Here is a 17,193-nt window from a genome sequence, read left to right as displayed (position 1 = left end):
CGATATATAGTTACAATCAGTTTTAGGAACATCTACCAAAAATATTTCAACTCCTTTATTGCTTTACCCAAATATTAACATTAGGGATAGTCAAAATATGTGAAATATGTGAACGTCCAAATCAACATTTTGGTCATTTGAACAGCATGTGTCCATCCGAGGGGAGATGTGAAAGGAGATGGGCTGTGAAAAGAGTCCTTTATCTCGGTGCTACTGACGTGCTTTGTGTCTTTCTCCAGGGCCTGATTGATGCAGGGGTTTACAGGGGTCTATGATTTCTTAATCCAGCCCCATCTGTTTCAGAAGTAAAAACAAGTTTTTGACTTAAACAGAATATTACTTATTTACTTATTCTTTATCGTACAGCTATGAAAGTTATATATTTAAAACCACCAGCTCAAAAGAGTTCCTGAGTGGCGCAGTGGTCTAAGGCACTGCATCTCAGTGCTAGAGGTGTCACCACAGACCTGGTTTAATTCCAGGCTGTATCACAACCGGCCGTGATTGGGGGTCCCATAGGTCGGTGCACAATTGGCCCATCATTGTCCATGTTAGGGCTTGGCCGGGGTAGGCTATCATTGTACATGAGCTTTTGTTCTTAACTGACTTGCCTAGTTAAATAAAGGTAAAAAAAATAGGAATCCAGCGATGTCTGTGTCACGATCAAGTCCACTGAGAGCAGCTTTTCTAAGGACCGCCCCTTTGACGTGACATAGCAATGAGCTGAATTGTTTGTATTGTAATGATGCAACCAACCACTGGATAGAGCCAAAGAGGCATATATTCAGAGAAGCCTCAGTCTTTTTTTGTTCTGACTATTAAATGGTGGGAGATTAATAAAATAAGTAATGTAAACATATTATCAGTAATTACCAGTGCCAAAAATGGGCACTGTAGTCTTCCGAGGGGCTATTAAAAGGCGTCTGGGTCGACCCATCAGTCTTGTCATGTCATCTCTCTCTCTTCCCCCCTCCTTTTATCTCTCTGCCTCCCTCTCAGCTGATAGAGCTTATTGAGGCCAAATAGGTTTAGGAGCATCGCTATGGCAACAGGGAGTCGTAAGAGGCTTCACCAAGCACCTCATCAGGAGCTGTGATCCACTTTTTCCCTTTGAGACAGTGCCCCCAACATCCTGGAACAAGAAACAACAGGCCAGGCCTCCCGGGGGGAGAGAGAAAAGGGTGGGGGTTACTGTATAAGACCGATTAAGAGTGTGTGTGCTCAGATAATCCCCCTCCTGCTTGTGAAGTATCAGAGTCCCGTGCGACCAACAGAAATACGTCTTTCACCAACATCTCTCTCTCTCTACATCTGTCTTTTGGTCCAAGGACTTATCATATATTCACTGCACTGTGAATTCACTTCCTGCTATAGGTCCCGAGACTAACAAGGGTTCAGGTAAGCAGAGTTTATTCATTCAATGCTTTGTTTTAGTTCAAGGGGAAATTTTTAGTAGCACTATGGCCTACAATACTGTGTGTCAAGTGAGATTTCTGGTAGTCAGGGTGTTAAAAGTGGGAAATATAGTCACATAAATGTATTTGTTGGATGAATTTCCTGTCTGAGATAGAAGCACTATACATTAGACGAGAACATCTTTAACCTTAAATCTAATAACATCTACCTACAATTGCATGACAATTAAATAACAGGCAAGCCAATTAACTAGAAAATGTCATGTGTTTGAGCTAATTAGTACATTATTAGCCGTGTTTATAGCTGGTGCTGACATGCAACCTGTGTCCGGATCATGTTCACATTCTGAGAATGCCCACATTTTCAGACGGGTGTAGACGATTAAAAGAGGCATTGTCAACCGATTTTGATCAGATCTTATGAGTGTAAAGATCAGGACTAATGAGGCATGTAAGCAACGGGTAGATATGTTCTATGTGTTCTATTTCTATGCTTCTCATTTGTATGTTTCACTTTTTAGTATTTTACTTTTGGTTTTGTACACCAGCTTCAAACAACTGAAAATACAATATTTGTCATTATGGAAAATATATTTCACAGCAGTTTAGATGGTACAATGATTCTCTACGCAGTGATTACTTGTTTTGTCACACATTAAAATAAGGAGAACTATTCAAATTTTAGCAACTAGGAAATGGCAGAACAATTTCTGTATATTTTCCTTCAAATATAATTATTTGAGATTAATATTTCTGTCCCCACTACAACAAGAAAAATACTTATACATTTTATTGAAATACTGTAAAATTCCATTCATTCCTATGGAGGACTGCTCCTACTGGGGAGTGCCAATATGGTCAACCGGTGGCTTCAAAGCCTCTCAATGACCAATACATAGCATCAGTAATCCAGGGTTAATATATAGATTTGACTTAGTTACAGTTCATATAAGTAAATCAGTGAATTGAAATAAATTCATTAGGCCCTGATCTATGGATTGTACATACATATGGGAATACAGATATGCATCTGTTGGTCACACATACCTTAAAAAGAAAGTAGGTAGCTGCGTGGATCAGAAAACCAGTCATCTGGTGTGACCACCATTTGCCTCATGCAGCGCGACACATCTCCTTCACAAAGAGTTGATCAGGCTGTTGATTGTGGCCGTTGGTATGTTGTCCCACACTTCAATGGCTGTGCGAAGTTCCTGGTTATTGTTGGATAACATGCTGTTGGATAACATGCTGTCGTACATGTCGTACATCCAAAAAATGCTCAACGGGTGACATGTCTGGTGTGTATGCAGGCCATGGAAGAACTGGGGCATTTTCACCTTCCAGGAATTATGTATAGATCCTTGCGACATGGGGCCGGGCATGAATGGCACGACAAATCTCGTCACAGTAGATCTGTGCATTCAAATTGCCATCGATAAAATGCAATTGTATTTGTTGTCTGTCCATAGCTTATGGCTGCCCATACCATAACCCCACGGCCACCACTCTGTTCACAATGTTGACATCAGCAAACCACTCGCCCACACGAAAATGTCTGGGATATTTTATTTCAGCTCATGAAATATGGGACCAACACTTTACATGTTGCGTTTATATTTTTGTTCAGTGTACATAATTGGATTTATCTCATGACGTCTCTTTCCGTCCAATACGCCCCTGAAGCATATGTTTATAAACACACTCTTAATCTACATGATTTACAATACAAAACCAACACAAACATACAAAATATACATTGATATCAAAATCTCCCCCCAAAACTAGAAGAAAAAATCAAGCCAACACAGTGCACATACTTTTTTTGAAGTGGCACTGATGGCCAAATTCATTATCTTTCGATTAATTATGCGTATAACAAACAATACCTTATGTATTTTCATTGTACAAATGTATAACCCGACCTTCTCAGTTTTAATGGACATGGCAACCCTGAAGAGTTTTACATGAATTGGAAGTAAGCAACTTTGGTTGTGATTGATCCATGAAGTAGTGCACTATGTAGGGAACAGGGTGCCATTTGGAACACAAACACAATGATAGTGGATGTGAAGGGATATTATGGGCTTTGGCTTGTACAGACACCTGAATAACATGAGTGTGTGTGTGTGAGAGAGACAACTATTTCTGTGCTGTTCCCCTTTGGGGATATTTTTTTTAATCTGTGATAACAGCCTGTCTGGGGGAGACAGCCTCCAAAACTGTTGTAAAAAAAACCCGCCATTAGCTAACGAGGTACACACAGTACCTGTACCTCCCATGGGTTACATTGATGTGACCACAACCTAGGCTCAACAGACTATCTAGACATTCACCCAATCCATCCAGCGATATCAACAAATTACTAACAAACCTCACTTATACAAAATATAAGATTATAAAATGGATTAAGATTAAAATGATGCAATGTATTTTAGTAAAGTGCAATTTCCATTTAGTTTACCTGGTTTATCAAAGATACAGTATAGTGAGAAAAACATCATTGCACAAAAGCAACCCTTTCAGACAAACAATCCATACCACAACCTAGCAAACACAGTATACTTTTCTTTTGGTGCGGAGGCAAAGAATTACAGTGCATTCGGTAAGTATTCAAGCCCCTTGACTTTGTCAAAATGTTGTTACGTTACAGCCTTATTCTAAATTGGAAAAAAAAATGTTTTAACCTCATCAATCTACACACAATACTTCATAAATGACAAAGCAAAAACAGATTTTTAGACATTTTTGCTAATATATAAAAAAAAATAAAAAAAAACGGAAATATCACATATACAGTGCCTTGCGAAAGTATTCGGCCCCCTTGAACTTTGCGACCTTTTGCCACATTTCAGGCTTCAAACATAAAGATATAAAACTGTATTTTTTTGTGAAGAATCAACAATAAGTGGGACACAATCATGAAGTGGAACAACATTTATTGGATATTTCAAACTTTTTTAACAAGTCAAAAACTGAAAAATTGGGCGTGCAAAATTATTCAGCCCCTTTACTTTCAGTGCAGCAAACTCTCTCCAGAAGTTCAGTGAGGATCTCTGAATGATCCAATGTTGACCTAAATGACTAATGATGATAAATACAATCCACCTGTGTGTAATCAAGTCTCCGTATAAATGCACCTGCACTGTGATAGTCTCAGAGGTCCGTTAAAAGCGCAGAGAGCATCATGAAGAACAAGGAACACACCAGGCAGGTCCGAGATACTGTTGTGAAGAAGTTTAAAGCCGGATTTGGATACAAAAATATTTCCCAAGCTTTAAACATCCCAAGGAGCACTGTGCAAGCGATAATATTGAAATGGAAGGAGTATCAGACCACTGCAAATCTACCAAGACCTGGCCGTCCCTCTAAACTTTCAGCTCATACAAGGAGAAGACTGATCAGAGATGCAGCCAAAAGGCCCATGATCACTTTGGATGAACTGCAGAGATCTACAGCTGAGGTGGGAGACACTGTCCATAGGACAACAATCAGTTGTATATTGCACAAATCTGGCCTTTATGGAAGAGTGGCAAGAAGAAAGCCATTTCTTAAAGATATTCATGAAAAGTGTCGTTTAAAGTTTGCCACAAGCCACCTGGGAGACACACCAAACATGTGGAAGAAGGTGCTCTGGTCAGATGAAACCAAAATGTAACTTTTTGGCAACAATGCAAAACGTTATGTTTGGCGTAAAAGCAACACAGCTGAACACACCATCCCCACTGTCAAACATGGTGGTGGCAGCATCATGGTTTGGGCCTGCTTTTCTTCAGCAGGGACAGGGAAGATGGTTAAAATTGATGGGAAGATGGATGGAGCCAAATACAGGACCATTCTGGAAGAAAACCTGATGGAGTCTACAAAAGACCTGAGACTGGGATGGAGATTTGTCTTCCAACAAGACAATGATCCAAAACATAAAGCAAAATCTACAATGGAATGGTTCAAAATTAAACATATCCAGGTGTTAGAATGGCCAAGTCAAAGTCCAGACCTGAATCCAATCGAGAATCTGTGGAAAGAACTGAAAACTGCTGTTCACAAATGCTCTCCATCCAACCTCACTGAGCTCGAGCTGTTTTGCAAGGAGGAATGGGAAAAAATGTCAGTCACTTGATGTGCAAAACTGATAGAGACATACCCCAAGCGACTTACAGCTGTTCTCGCAGCAAAAGGTGGCGCTACAAAGTATTAACTTAAGGGGGCTGAATAATTTTGCACGCCCAATTTTTGTTAAAAACGTTTGAAATATCCAATAAATGTCGTTCCACTTCATGATTGTGTCCCACTTGTTGTTGATTCTTCACAAAAAAATACAGTTTTATATCTTTATGTTTGAAGCCTGAAATGTGGCAAAAGGTCGCAAAGTTCAAGGGGGCCGAATACTTTCGCAAGGCACTGTACATAAGTATTCAAACTCTTTAGACAGTACTTTGTTTAAGCAGCTTTGGCAGCGATTACAGTCTCAAGTCTTCTTGAGTATGACGTTACAAGCTAGGCATACCTGTATTTGGGGAGTTTCTTCCATTTTTCTTTGCATATCCTCACAAGCTCTGTCAGGTTGGATGGGGAGCATCGCTGCACAGCTATTATCAGGTCTCCAGAGATGTTCGATCGGGTTCAAGTCCGGACTCTGGCTGGGCCACTCAAGGACATTCAGAGAAATGTCCCGAAGCCACTCCTGCATTGTCTTGGCTGTGTGCTTAGGGTCGTTGTCCTGTTGAAAGGTGAACCTTCGCCCCAGTCTGAGGTCCTGAACGCTCCAGAGCAGGTTTTCATCAAGGATCTCTGTACTTTGCTCCGTTCGCCTTTCCCTCAATTCTGACAAAGTCTCCTAGTCCCTGCTGCTGAAAAACATCCCCACGGCATGATGCTGCCACCAACATGCTTCACCATAGGGATGGTGCCAGGTTTCCTCCAGACATGGCGCTTGGCATTTGCACCTAAGCGTCCAATCTTGGTTTCATCAGACCAGACCATCTTGTTTCTCATGGTCTGAGAGTCCTTTAGGTGCCTTTTGGCAAACTCCATGCAGGCTGTCGTGTGCCTTTTACTTAGGAGTGGTTTCCGTCTGGCCACTCTACCATAAAGGCCTGATTGGTGGTTGATTGGTGCCTGATTGTCCTTCTGGAAGGTTCTACCATCTCCACAGAGGAACTCTGGAGCTCTGTCAGAGTGACCCGATTGCTCAGTTTGGCCGGCCGGACAGCTCTAGGAAGAGTCTTGGTAATTCCAAACTTCTTCCATTTAAGAATTGAATTTACCACAGGTGGACTCCAACCAAGTTGTAGAAACATCACAAGGATGATCAATGGAAACAGGATGCACCTGAGCACAATTTCAAGTCTTATAGCAAAGAGTCTGAATACTTATTTATATAAGGCATTTCTGTTTTCACTTTGTCATTATGGGGTATCGTGGGTAGATTGATGACATTTACATTTAAAAAAAAAATCTATTTCAGAATAAGGCTTGTAACGTATCAAAATGTGGAAAAATTCAAGGGGTCTGAATACTTCCCAAATGCACTGTATGCCATGTACTGAATTACACCATGTTCTCTTCTTACGCTCTGGTTCCTCCCATGCAAGCACATGGTAAAAGGGGGACAAGGCAACTGCGGTGATGGCCTCGTGGTTCGGTTGGAGCAGCGAGCCGGACTACCGGAGTCCACGGCGGGACCCATCTGACGTGGTCACAGACACCTTGATGCTGGAGCTCAGCTGGCAGCTGAAGGAGGCAGAGAGGATGCAGCGTGAGAGGGACAACGAGTATCGGCGCCTTCAGACAGGCGTGGACTACACCTGGCTGGTCAACACGCCACGCAACACCTACAATGTGTCGACTGGCGAGAGGCTGGGCCTGGAGGACCTGTGCTCCAAGGTGCATCCGTCCTACTGTGGAACCGTCATACTGAGGTGAAAAACCCTTGTCTTGACCTTATTTGTTTCTTTACTTAACCCCATAATCTACACTGGCCTTCTGGTCAAGTTATCTATCCAACCCTTGACCCCCATTGATTCGATGGTGTTCTCATGATCGATTACCCTCTTACTCCTGTTTGGGTTGCGTCAATTCGAATCTGGTATCAGGATAAATATGATAATGAGTCACCGATTGTATACTATGTATTTTTTATTAGCTAAGCAATAAGAGGTAAATGCAATTTTCATATATAGGGGCTCTCTGTCCCACCTCGCAGGTCAAACAGAGAACTGACTTGTTCTTGACAAAGATATTATAAATATACCCTGACAGAAATAGTTCCTGCTTCCGAGCCGGCCTGTCAGAGTAGAGACTGGGCGTGGTTTAAACTCACCCAGCCTATCGTTGATTGTTGTCGTACGAGCTGGTACCAGCCCCCGGGCGCTCCAGTTGATAGATGTAACTTGCTGTGAAGAATATCTATGCGCTCATGCTCGATACTGTTATCTCGCACCTGGCTCCTGTTATCTAACAAAAGACTGTTTGTTCTCGCAACACTACGTTCTGAATGTGCCCCCCCAACTCATTGCACAGTTCCTGTCTTCATGTTATTCTGTATTTTTCCATCATGAGAAAGGCCCATGGCCCTGAAACTGTTAGCAATGTTTCAAGTCAGCTATGTTGCATAACACATACATACATCCACACAAGCCAACAGCAGATAATATTCAATCACATATGTGGTAACGGGCTATAGTGCATAACACAGAATCCTCATACTCCCTGAACCAACCCTCTGACCAAGGTTGTGTTCAGTAGGGCATGCAATGGAAAACTAAAGTGAGCATTTCTTATTTAAACAACTCTAGGTAGTCCCTTCCTGTTTTAGTCCATTTGATGCCAAATGAACACTACCCTGCTCAGCACAAAGCAGTTCAAATTAGGAAAGGTGAAGCTATCGATTGGTTGTCTCAGGTGTCTCGCACTAATCGTTAGTTGGTGCTAGTTGATCTATTTGTGGAAAGGTGGTACTGACCTAGGTGTTATCCGAGGGCTCAGTCAGGTGATAATTGAATATTAACCACAGGTACTGGAAGAAAGCCCATTGGGGAATGAGAGGTGGTTTCAGGTAAATCAACTCCCACTGGTTATGTACGTGCAGAGGATCATTATTCCTGGACCATTGTGAAAAACATACGACGTGCAGTATAATGTACAGTAGCTGTTGAGGTAGAGTTCAGATATTTGATGGTGATTTTCCTTCTGTGGAGAGAAAATGTACCCACATTAATATTGAAAAGGCAGAGAGAGAGAGAGAGAGTGAGTTGGTGGAGGGAACAGAAAACACTGGAGGCCAATCTGCCAAATCAACAGGAGTAAAGGGCTGGTGGGGGCTGGTCTATTTAAAGGCATCCTAAGAACTTATCAGCCTTGTCTTGAGGGGAGTAAGTGGCTATAGTTGGCAAGCCTTCCTGTCTCTCCCCCTGCCCTGCTGTTCATGCAGACAGAGGGGCCATCGTTAGCTATCTACCTGCTATACTGGCTGATGGGCAAGGGACTTGAGAGCACTGATGTCACAAAATCATGGGGAAAAGCAGAGACGCTCTTTCCGACATACAGGTCTGCCAAAATAAAGGATGCAAAGTATGTGGAAGCAGCACATGCTTTCAATACACATGCTTTCAAAACAGGTGTGGTTTTCTGAGCTTATTAAGCAATTAACATCCCATCATGCTTATGGTCATGTATAAAAATGCCCAGTTGACCATAATGTTGGCTTCCATGGCTAGAAGAAGAGATCTCAATGACTTTGAAAGATGGGTCGCAAAGTAACATAAGGGGTTTAAAGGGTGTGTGTTTGTGTGTGTGCGTGTGTCTCAGTCACCAGATCTCAACCCAATTGAACAAATTATGGGAGATTCTGGAGCGGTGCCTGAGAAAGCGTTTTCCACCACCATCAACAAAACACCAAATTATGGAAATTTTCATGGAAGAATGGTGTCGCATCCCTCAATAGAGTTCCAGACACTTCTATGCCAAGGCGCATTAAAGCTTATCTGGCGGCTCGTGGTGGCCTGACGCCTTTTAACACCCTACTAAAATGTTGGTGTTTCCTTTATTTTGGCAGTTAACTATATAACAGGCTTTTTTGGATTAAATGTTTTTCTAGTGCATTAGTGATAGCACATGTTGTGGTGGTACAGTGAGAATGGTATAAGCTGGTGAGTGGAATTGCCCGCGCTCATCCCCTTCCCGCGAGTTTCAAATGTACGCTCCTTTGGATGCGCACACAGTTTTTCCTCTGAAACCATAACCAGGCAAAGTGAAACAAAGCTATTGATTATAGCGGGTGGCTAAAGGTCTCTTGGTTTGTACCATTTTAAAATCCACAGATGAAACATCATTCAATCCAGATGCATGTGTATTGGGGGTGGTTGAGACCTGAAGACTTGTGTTGGCTCCTTGTATCAATGCCTAGGCTTTAGCTCAGTGGGCTTAAAAAGTATTGTGGTGTGCAAGATACCCGGATTTGAACCCTGGCCAGCAACATGAAGACCTGCGTTGGCTCCCTGAGTTAATTCCTTGGCTGGAGCTCAGGGGGCTAACCTAACAGTCATGTAGTGCAAAGGAAACGTGTTCGAAACCTGACCAGTCACACATAACTGAGGGTTCAGGGTTTCAAAATTCCTGGAACTTTCATTCAATTCCCTGGTTTCCCCGAAATCGGGAGGGAATAAGCAGGAAATCCGTAATTGTCCATCCAGGATTTCAGGAAAACCAGGGAGTATATGGAGAGTTCCAGGAATTTTGCACCCCCAGCTGAGACTGATGTGACTTCTCCCTCTTTCCTTGTTCCCTACCTGACGTCCAGGTTCCGCCAGGTGGTGACTGAGAACGAGCCAGAGAAGCAGGAGGTGTCGGCCCTTTTCCGCTCTGTCATCCTCGAGGCCCTGGACCTCCTGAGGGAGGAGCAGGAGGCACAGCGGCTCTCGCGCCAGTGGAACAACAAGCGGGCCATGAGCATGTCTCTCATGAACTTCAAGTCACGCATCAAAATCAACCCCTTTGGCAGCACCGTGGGCCTGACCTCGACCAGGGGAAAGGGGGAGCTGAAGACGGTGTCGGAAGACGTGGAGAAGGCGCTGGAAGAGAGGGCTGACAGGGCCCAGAGGGTTAGGAGCATGCCTGACTTCAGACACAAAGGGCTTTACACTACCAAGGCCATCTGAGCTGGAGATCCACAAGACAGTGTTGTGGTTCAGTGGGGGACGGAGAGAAGCTAGTGAGATGTAGCCTATAATAGTCCCCCCAGAACCTGCCCAGTCTGCTTTGCACAATAATGGGGAGAAATAGGAGACATCTCTGCCATCCTCTCCTTTGGCAGTATGGGGTGATCCCTATTGAATGCTTTTGACTGGGGAGCTATGCTTAGAATACTTCACAATGAGATTGTCAGACACCTTATCTGCTGTACTGTACTATTGAAATCTTTGTCTTGTAAATTATACATTTTCAGTGCCTTTTCAACTTAATACTTGGTAACTATTTATCCTTAAAACGAATTAACCAATGAGACTTACATCAAAAGCAATTAACAAGAAGTTATGTGACATTTTTAGAACTGTAAAAGGGAAATAGTACTAAAAACAGCTTTAGACCGTTTTATAGCTAAAAATGAAAATGTATCACTGACTGCTCTATTACACTATGTTCAATATGAAATTGTATCGATCTTTTAATTCTTTAGTTGGAATACAGCACATCTTGATTCACGTCTGTGTTGTCAGTCTTACTTCATTGCTATTGACTTATTTCTGTGCAAATATTTTGAAAGCCCATCACCTTCTTATGGCATTTTCTCAAGAGAGAAGCAGAAAATCCACATTTTCTAAGTGGTAAGTATATAGGCACTGTTTTATTGCATAGCAACTAATATCCAGGAGCCTGTGCTATTTGCTGTGTCCAAGAAAATTGACAAATCCTAGATACAGGACAAACTGTCTCACAACAGTTTCACAATGGCAGCAATAATTCACACACAAAGGGAATGGATGTTTTGTATCGGACATTGCACATCACTACTGTAGAGTATAACAGCAGCAGTTTATTGCTGTTGAGAAAAGAGCTGTTGTATTGAGTGGACTGTCACAAGTCAAGTTGCCTTCACAAAGTATAACGCTCATCCAAAATACATTTGATTTACATGGGATGACATCCAGTTACGGGTCTCAGATTTGTACATTCTATAGATGACTCTGATATAAATATGTCTTAAACACCAACCATTAAAGAAATAAAACTCCAGGGGATACAGTCAAGAGTTAGCTGCAGGACAGTTTTGTCCGTTCTTTAAAACATAGATCATCAAACAATGCAATGCCAGACTGGTGTTTTATTTGACAGATTACACTACAATGAAGCTTACACAAATCTTTGTTCATCACATCTGGGTTCAAATAGTATTTGATTTCAAATACTTTGAGCCTGCCTGGAGAGAAAAATGGACAGAGTTGGCACTTTTCCTTTGTTCCATTGTGCCAGGCATGCTTAAAGGGGGAAATATGCAGTTCAAAACAATAACAAAGCAGACACCCTGCCATTGATTAGGTACATAGCTCAGCTATGGGGCTGGAGAAATTGGATAACAAACTCATGGACAGAGCTATGAAAACAAGGACTGACCATCCATGACAGCCAAATGATGGTTAAAACTATGTTTAAAGGCTATATAGTGTTTGTTTACATTTAAAACAAGCTTATATTTTGGGTCCTGGTGGGGTACGACAGTTAGAATATAACTTTTATAGATACCTTCGAGAATAAACGAGTATATCATTCATTTAAATCTAAAAATTGATTTAGCAACAGCAGATTGCCCCTTTGATCAATCCCAAAGAAAACAAATACAATTTGAACTCGGGTAGGTTGTTCATCACTAAGATCTTTGCGGATGACAGTATTCCACCACAGCAACACTATCTTGCTTAGCAAACATACAGACAAAAAGTCAGCGACTGGCTCCTTCAATATTATAGTAAAAATGACAGTTCTAAAAATCAAAACAGAGACATCGGTTACAAATAGTCTGCAGAAAGGCGCCGGCAACCAAGTGACAGCATAAAGTCAAATTCCGAGACATGGCTTTTACTGACATTTTCAAACAACCTGGGCCATATCCCCAATCTCTTCCTGTGATAATAAACCTAAAAATGTATTTTCTTTTGGAGCTTTATCACATGGGTTCCTTCCCTGAGTTCTGTTCTGGAAAAAAGTGGAAGATTCTGGAACGCAACTAACGGTGACGGTCCATGCATTACAACGTGGAGTTGAGGAATTCAAGCAGTTCTGCGCGATTCTTGTCTCTCTGTCGAAAAAATAAACACACACACAAAATCAGTCAAAAGTTGACACCTACTCATTCAAGGGTTTTTCTTTATTTTTACTGTTTTCTACATTGTAGAATAATAGGGAAGACATCAAAACTAGTAGTAACCAAAAAAAAGTGTTAATAAAACAAAATATATTTCATATTTTCCAAAGTAGCCACCCTTTGCCTTGACAGCTTTGCACACTCTTGGCATTCTCTCAACCAGCTTCATGAGGTAGTTACCTGGGATGCATTATAATTAACAGGTGTGCCTTGTTAAAAGTTAATTTGTGGAATTGCTTTCCTTCTTAATGCATTTGAGCCAATCAGCTGTGTTGTGACAAGGTAGGGGTGGTATACAGAAGATAGCCCTATCTGGTAAAAGACCAAGTCCATATTATGGCAAGAATAGCTCAAATAAGCAAAGAGAAACGACAGTCCATCATTACTTTAAAGACATGAAGGTCAGTCAATCAGGAAAATGTCAAGAACTTTGAAAGTTTCTTGATGTGCAGTCGCAAAATACATCAAGCACTGATGAAACTGGCTCTCACGAGGACCGCCACAGGAAAGGAAGACCCAGAGTTACCTTCTCTTCAGAGGATAAGTTCATTAGAGTTACCAGCCACAGAAATTAGAGCCCAAATAAATGCTTCAGAGTTCAAGTAACAGATATCTCAACATCAACTGTTTAGAGGAGGCTGCGTGAAATCAGGTCTTCATAGTCAAATTTCTGCAAAGAAAACACTACTAAAGGACACCAAGAAGAAAAGAGACTTGCTTGGGCCAAGAAACATGAGCAATGGACATTAGACCGGTGGGAATCTGTTCTTTGGTTTGATGAGTCCAAATTTGACATTTTTGGTTCCAACCGCCATGTCTTTGTGAGATGCTGAGTAGGTGAACGGATGATCTCCGCATGCGTGGTTCCCACCATCAAGCACTGTCTGATGTATTTAGAATTCAAGGTTAACCAGCATAACTACCACAGCATTCTGCAGCGATATGCCATCCAATTTGGTTTGCACTTAGTAGAACTATTGCTTGTTTTTATCACAACAATGACCCAACCCACCTCTAGGCTGTGTAAGGACTACCAAGAAGGAGTGTTGGAATGCTGCATCAGATGACCTGGCCTTCACAATCAACCAACCTCCACCCAATTGAGATGGTTTGGGATGAGTTGGACCGCAGAGTGAAGGAAAAGCAGCCAACAAGTGCTCAGCATATGTGGGAACTCCTTCAAGACAGTTGGAAAAGCATTCCAGGTGAAGCTGGTTGAGAGAATGCCAAGAGTGTACAAAGCTGAAGTCGAGGCAAAGGGTGGCTACTTTGAAAAATGTAAAATTGATTTGTTTAACACTTTTCTGCTTGCTACATGATTCCATATGTGTTATTTAATAGTTGAGGTCTTCACCATTATTCTACAATGTAGAACATTTTTAAAATAAAGAACACTTGAATGAGTAGGTGTCCAAACTTTTGACTGCTATGTATGTATGCATGTATGCATGCATACATGTATGCACACACACACACACGTTTAGAAGACTAGCACCAAGAGCGAGTCGACTTAGAATCAGTGAAATCAACTAAGGTCGATAAACAACCTTCACATACCACAATCATTGCAAGTAAAAACCGTCATGGAATACTCACCAGCTTGTCTTTCTTTGACTTCTTCAATTTCATTTTTATCTTCTTTCCTGAAATCATGCTGAACTTGCTTTTTCTCTTTCTCTCTTTTAAATACTGAAAGACAATTCATTTCAAAATGACAGCTTTCAGACAGCTTTAAACTACAGGTATGGCTGTAGCGCACTTCCTTTAGGAAAAATAGCCCCATAAACATTTTCTACCTTGGATATCTGAATAGGTCCAGGTCCAGCGCTTTCCTCCTCCGTCTTCATTTTCTTGTCCTTCTTCCGTTTAAGCTTTTTCTCCCTTTTCCCTTTCTTTTAAAACAGAGTGAAAACAGAGCATATTTGAAATAACTTAAAATTACCATTTGATATCTAACAAGGTACAGACTACACCAACAAAATAATTAGCTACTGAAAACTAATGAATATTTACCTTTTTGAGTTGTTTTTCCTTTTTCCTTTTCTTAGAATTCTTTCTGGACTTGCTGTGGGAATCTAGAAAGGAGATTGCAAAATCTAACTGAGACACTATCAGGCTTTAACTGCTTTTTGTATATTTATATAAATACAAATAAAAAAATACACAAAAATATTTCAGATACATTTGCGTCTTAACTACGGTACATGTACTGGCACACTCACCACTGCTGCTCGAACTACTCCTACTGCCAGACGAGGAGCGGGATGAGGATGATGAAGAGGATCCCGATGATGAGGATGAGCTGGATGAGGAGGAAGATGATCTACTGCGGCTTTTCCTTTTAATTTTTTCTTTCCCTTCAATAGAAAAATACAGAAGCACAGTGTGTGTTATCCATTATTTCAAGGTAGGCACACACACACATGTGATATCAGCTGATAAGTGATCACCACAGACCATTAAATTACCTGTACTTGTTGTTCTTCTGTCATCTCTTCCTATGGCGGTCTCAGTACTTCTTCGGTCATCTCTTCTTGTGGCAGTCTCAGTACTTCTTCGGTCATCTCTTCTTGTGGCAGTCTCAGTACTTCTTCCGTCATATCTTCTTCTGGAAGTCTCAGTACTTCTTTTGTCATCTCTTCTTCTGGCAGTCTCTGTACTTCTTTTGTCATCTCTTCTAATGTCATCTCTTCTTGTGGAGGACTCAGTACTTCTTCTATCATCTCTTCTTGTGCTGGACTGACTTCTCACTTTGTCTACTTCGGCAGACTAACAAAAATAAAGTACGTATGTAAGTCTGTTTGCATTGTGAGGCCAAACCTCTATCATAAGCTCGTCTTGAGTTTATAAACCCAGAGCAGTAGATCAGTAGGCTAAATTAGTTAGCCTAGCCGTTCATGCAGATTGGAGTTAGAATAAAGTTGGCGATAACTCTCTCCGGTTGTCACCCATCAGATCGACACTGGTGAATTTCGGTAAGGTGGCTTACTAATTGCGCTGACAAGTTAGCTAGCTAGCTAACGTTAGCGCTCATATATAATAGCAAGTTGCATATAACGTTAACGGAAGTGAAGAAGGCTAGGGAGCTAGCTCGCTAGGTACTTACCATGGTGGCTGTTGTTTCGACGAAAAAAAAAGAGGTGAATGCAATAAAAGTTGTTGATTCTCAAAGCTATATTCTCTATACTACTATTCAGAAATTAATAGCAATGCTTCATCGACGGTACTTATTTGTAAATGTAACGTTAAGGCTGTAAGAGTTGACTGGTGGGCTAGTTTGCTGACAACACCATGGAGCCATTTTACATCCCACAATGCACCGTTAATTTATTAAAGGAACACCACAATATTTTTAAACCTCGATGCGGACACGTTATTTTCGGTTTGATTGCTTGGCAGCAAGGTAATAATTCAAACAGAAAGAGAGAAAATGTCTGTCTCTAATAGGATACACGAGTCCTGAATACACAAAATAATTCAGTGACATATGTGATGCTCCTCATACAGAATAAACCTGACATCTCATAGTTTATAAAAAATTTCTTATTAAAAGAAACTCATAATAAAACATGCAATTTGGGAGCGCGTTCCATAGCTAGGCGAGGAGACGCAACAACCAATGGTTGCGTGCCAAGTCATCGGACGTGTCATCCACTGACAAATCGCGGTCTATGTGGTCAAAGGATGAAGAATCATTATGCCATGTTCAAAATAACTGAGAACTCGGAAATGTCAGACTTCCGACTTCAGTGGTGCGGTGTTCAAATCTACTGGGAATTCGGGAAAATATCAGGTCAAATCATGACGTCAGTGATCTTCAGGTTGGAAAGTCGGAGCTCTAGAAAGAGGCCAGAGATCCCGAGTTGGAATTCCGAGTTGGATGACTGTTCAAATCGATTTTTCTCAATCGGAGCTCCCTTTTTTGAGTTCCCAGCTGTTTTGAACACACTGAAGTCAGAAGTCGGAAATAGCCGAGTTCCCAGTTCCGAGTTATCAGTTGTTTTGAACGATGCATTAGTTCACGACAACTGGAAACTATGAAAAAAACGAGCTCCGACTGGGAAATTCGTTTTGAATGGTCATCCGACTCTCTGGCATCTTTCTAGAGCTCCGATTGTCTTGATAGCACAATTAGTGTCTTGGCCCTTGAAAATGTACAACACGCCTTCTACGTTCTGATTGTGAAAAGAATGTTGATGGTGATAATGCAATGGAATCATGTCAAAGAACACAGACAGAGTCACTCTTATATTGTATAAAACCATATTCATAAATTACAGTATAAATATTTATACATTAACAAAAATGTAATACATATTAATTTTCTGTAACTTAAAAAAAAAAAAGTCATATCAAGCATTTAAAAAAAAAAAATATTGCCTGCTGGTGTTCTAAGCATTACATCTAAATCACACATAGGCT

The 17,193-nt window shown here is 41.3% G+C and overlaps 2 protein-coding genes across 2 annotated transcripts; one reads left to right on the top strand and one right to left on the bottom strand.

Moving 5' to 3' along the window:
* The first annotated feature begins 939 nt into the window (after nt 1-939).
* Nucleotides 940-11,113, top strand: LOC110522021 (protein RD3). Its single transcript, XM_021600082.3, has 3 exons — nt 940-1,398; nt 7,007-7,333; nt 10,213-11,113. The coding sequence occupies exons 2-3, from the start codon at nt 7,041-7,043 to the stop codon at nt 10,568-10,570; spliced, it is 651 nt and encodes a 216-aa protein (XP_021455757.2). The 5' UTR covers nt 940-1,398; nt 7,007-7,040; the 3' UTR covers nt 10,571-11,113.
* A 605-nt stretch (nt 11,114-11,718) lies between these two features.
* On the bottom strand, nt 11,719-16,766 carry LOC110522020 (uncharacterized). Its single transcript, XM_021600081.3, has 7 exons — nt 15,878-16,766; nt 15,240-15,540; nt 14,994-15,128; nt 14,785-14,846; nt 14,568-14,663; nt 14,368-14,460; nt 11,719-12,705 (listed from the first exon to the last, which is right to left on the bottom strand). Exons 1-7 carry the CDS (start codon nt 15,878-15,880, stop codon nt 12,655-12,657), a joined length of 741 nt encoding a protein of 246 aa, XP_021455756.2. The 5' UTR covers nt 15,881-16,766; the 3' UTR covers nt 11,719-12,654.
* Nucleotides 16,767-17,193: the final 427 nt, after the last annotated feature.

The sequence above is a fragment of the Oncorhynchus mykiss genome, chromosome 4 (genome assembly GCF_057628025.1).
Source record: "Oncorhynchus mykiss isolate SJ-2025 chromosome 4, ASM5762802v1, whole genome shotgun sequence".
Taxonomy (NCBI): domain Eukaryota; kingdom Metazoa; phylum Chordata; class Actinopteri; order Salmoniformes; family Salmonidae; genus Oncorhynchus; species Oncorhynchus mykiss.
This window is presented reverse-complemented; position numbering and strand designations above follow the sequence as displayed.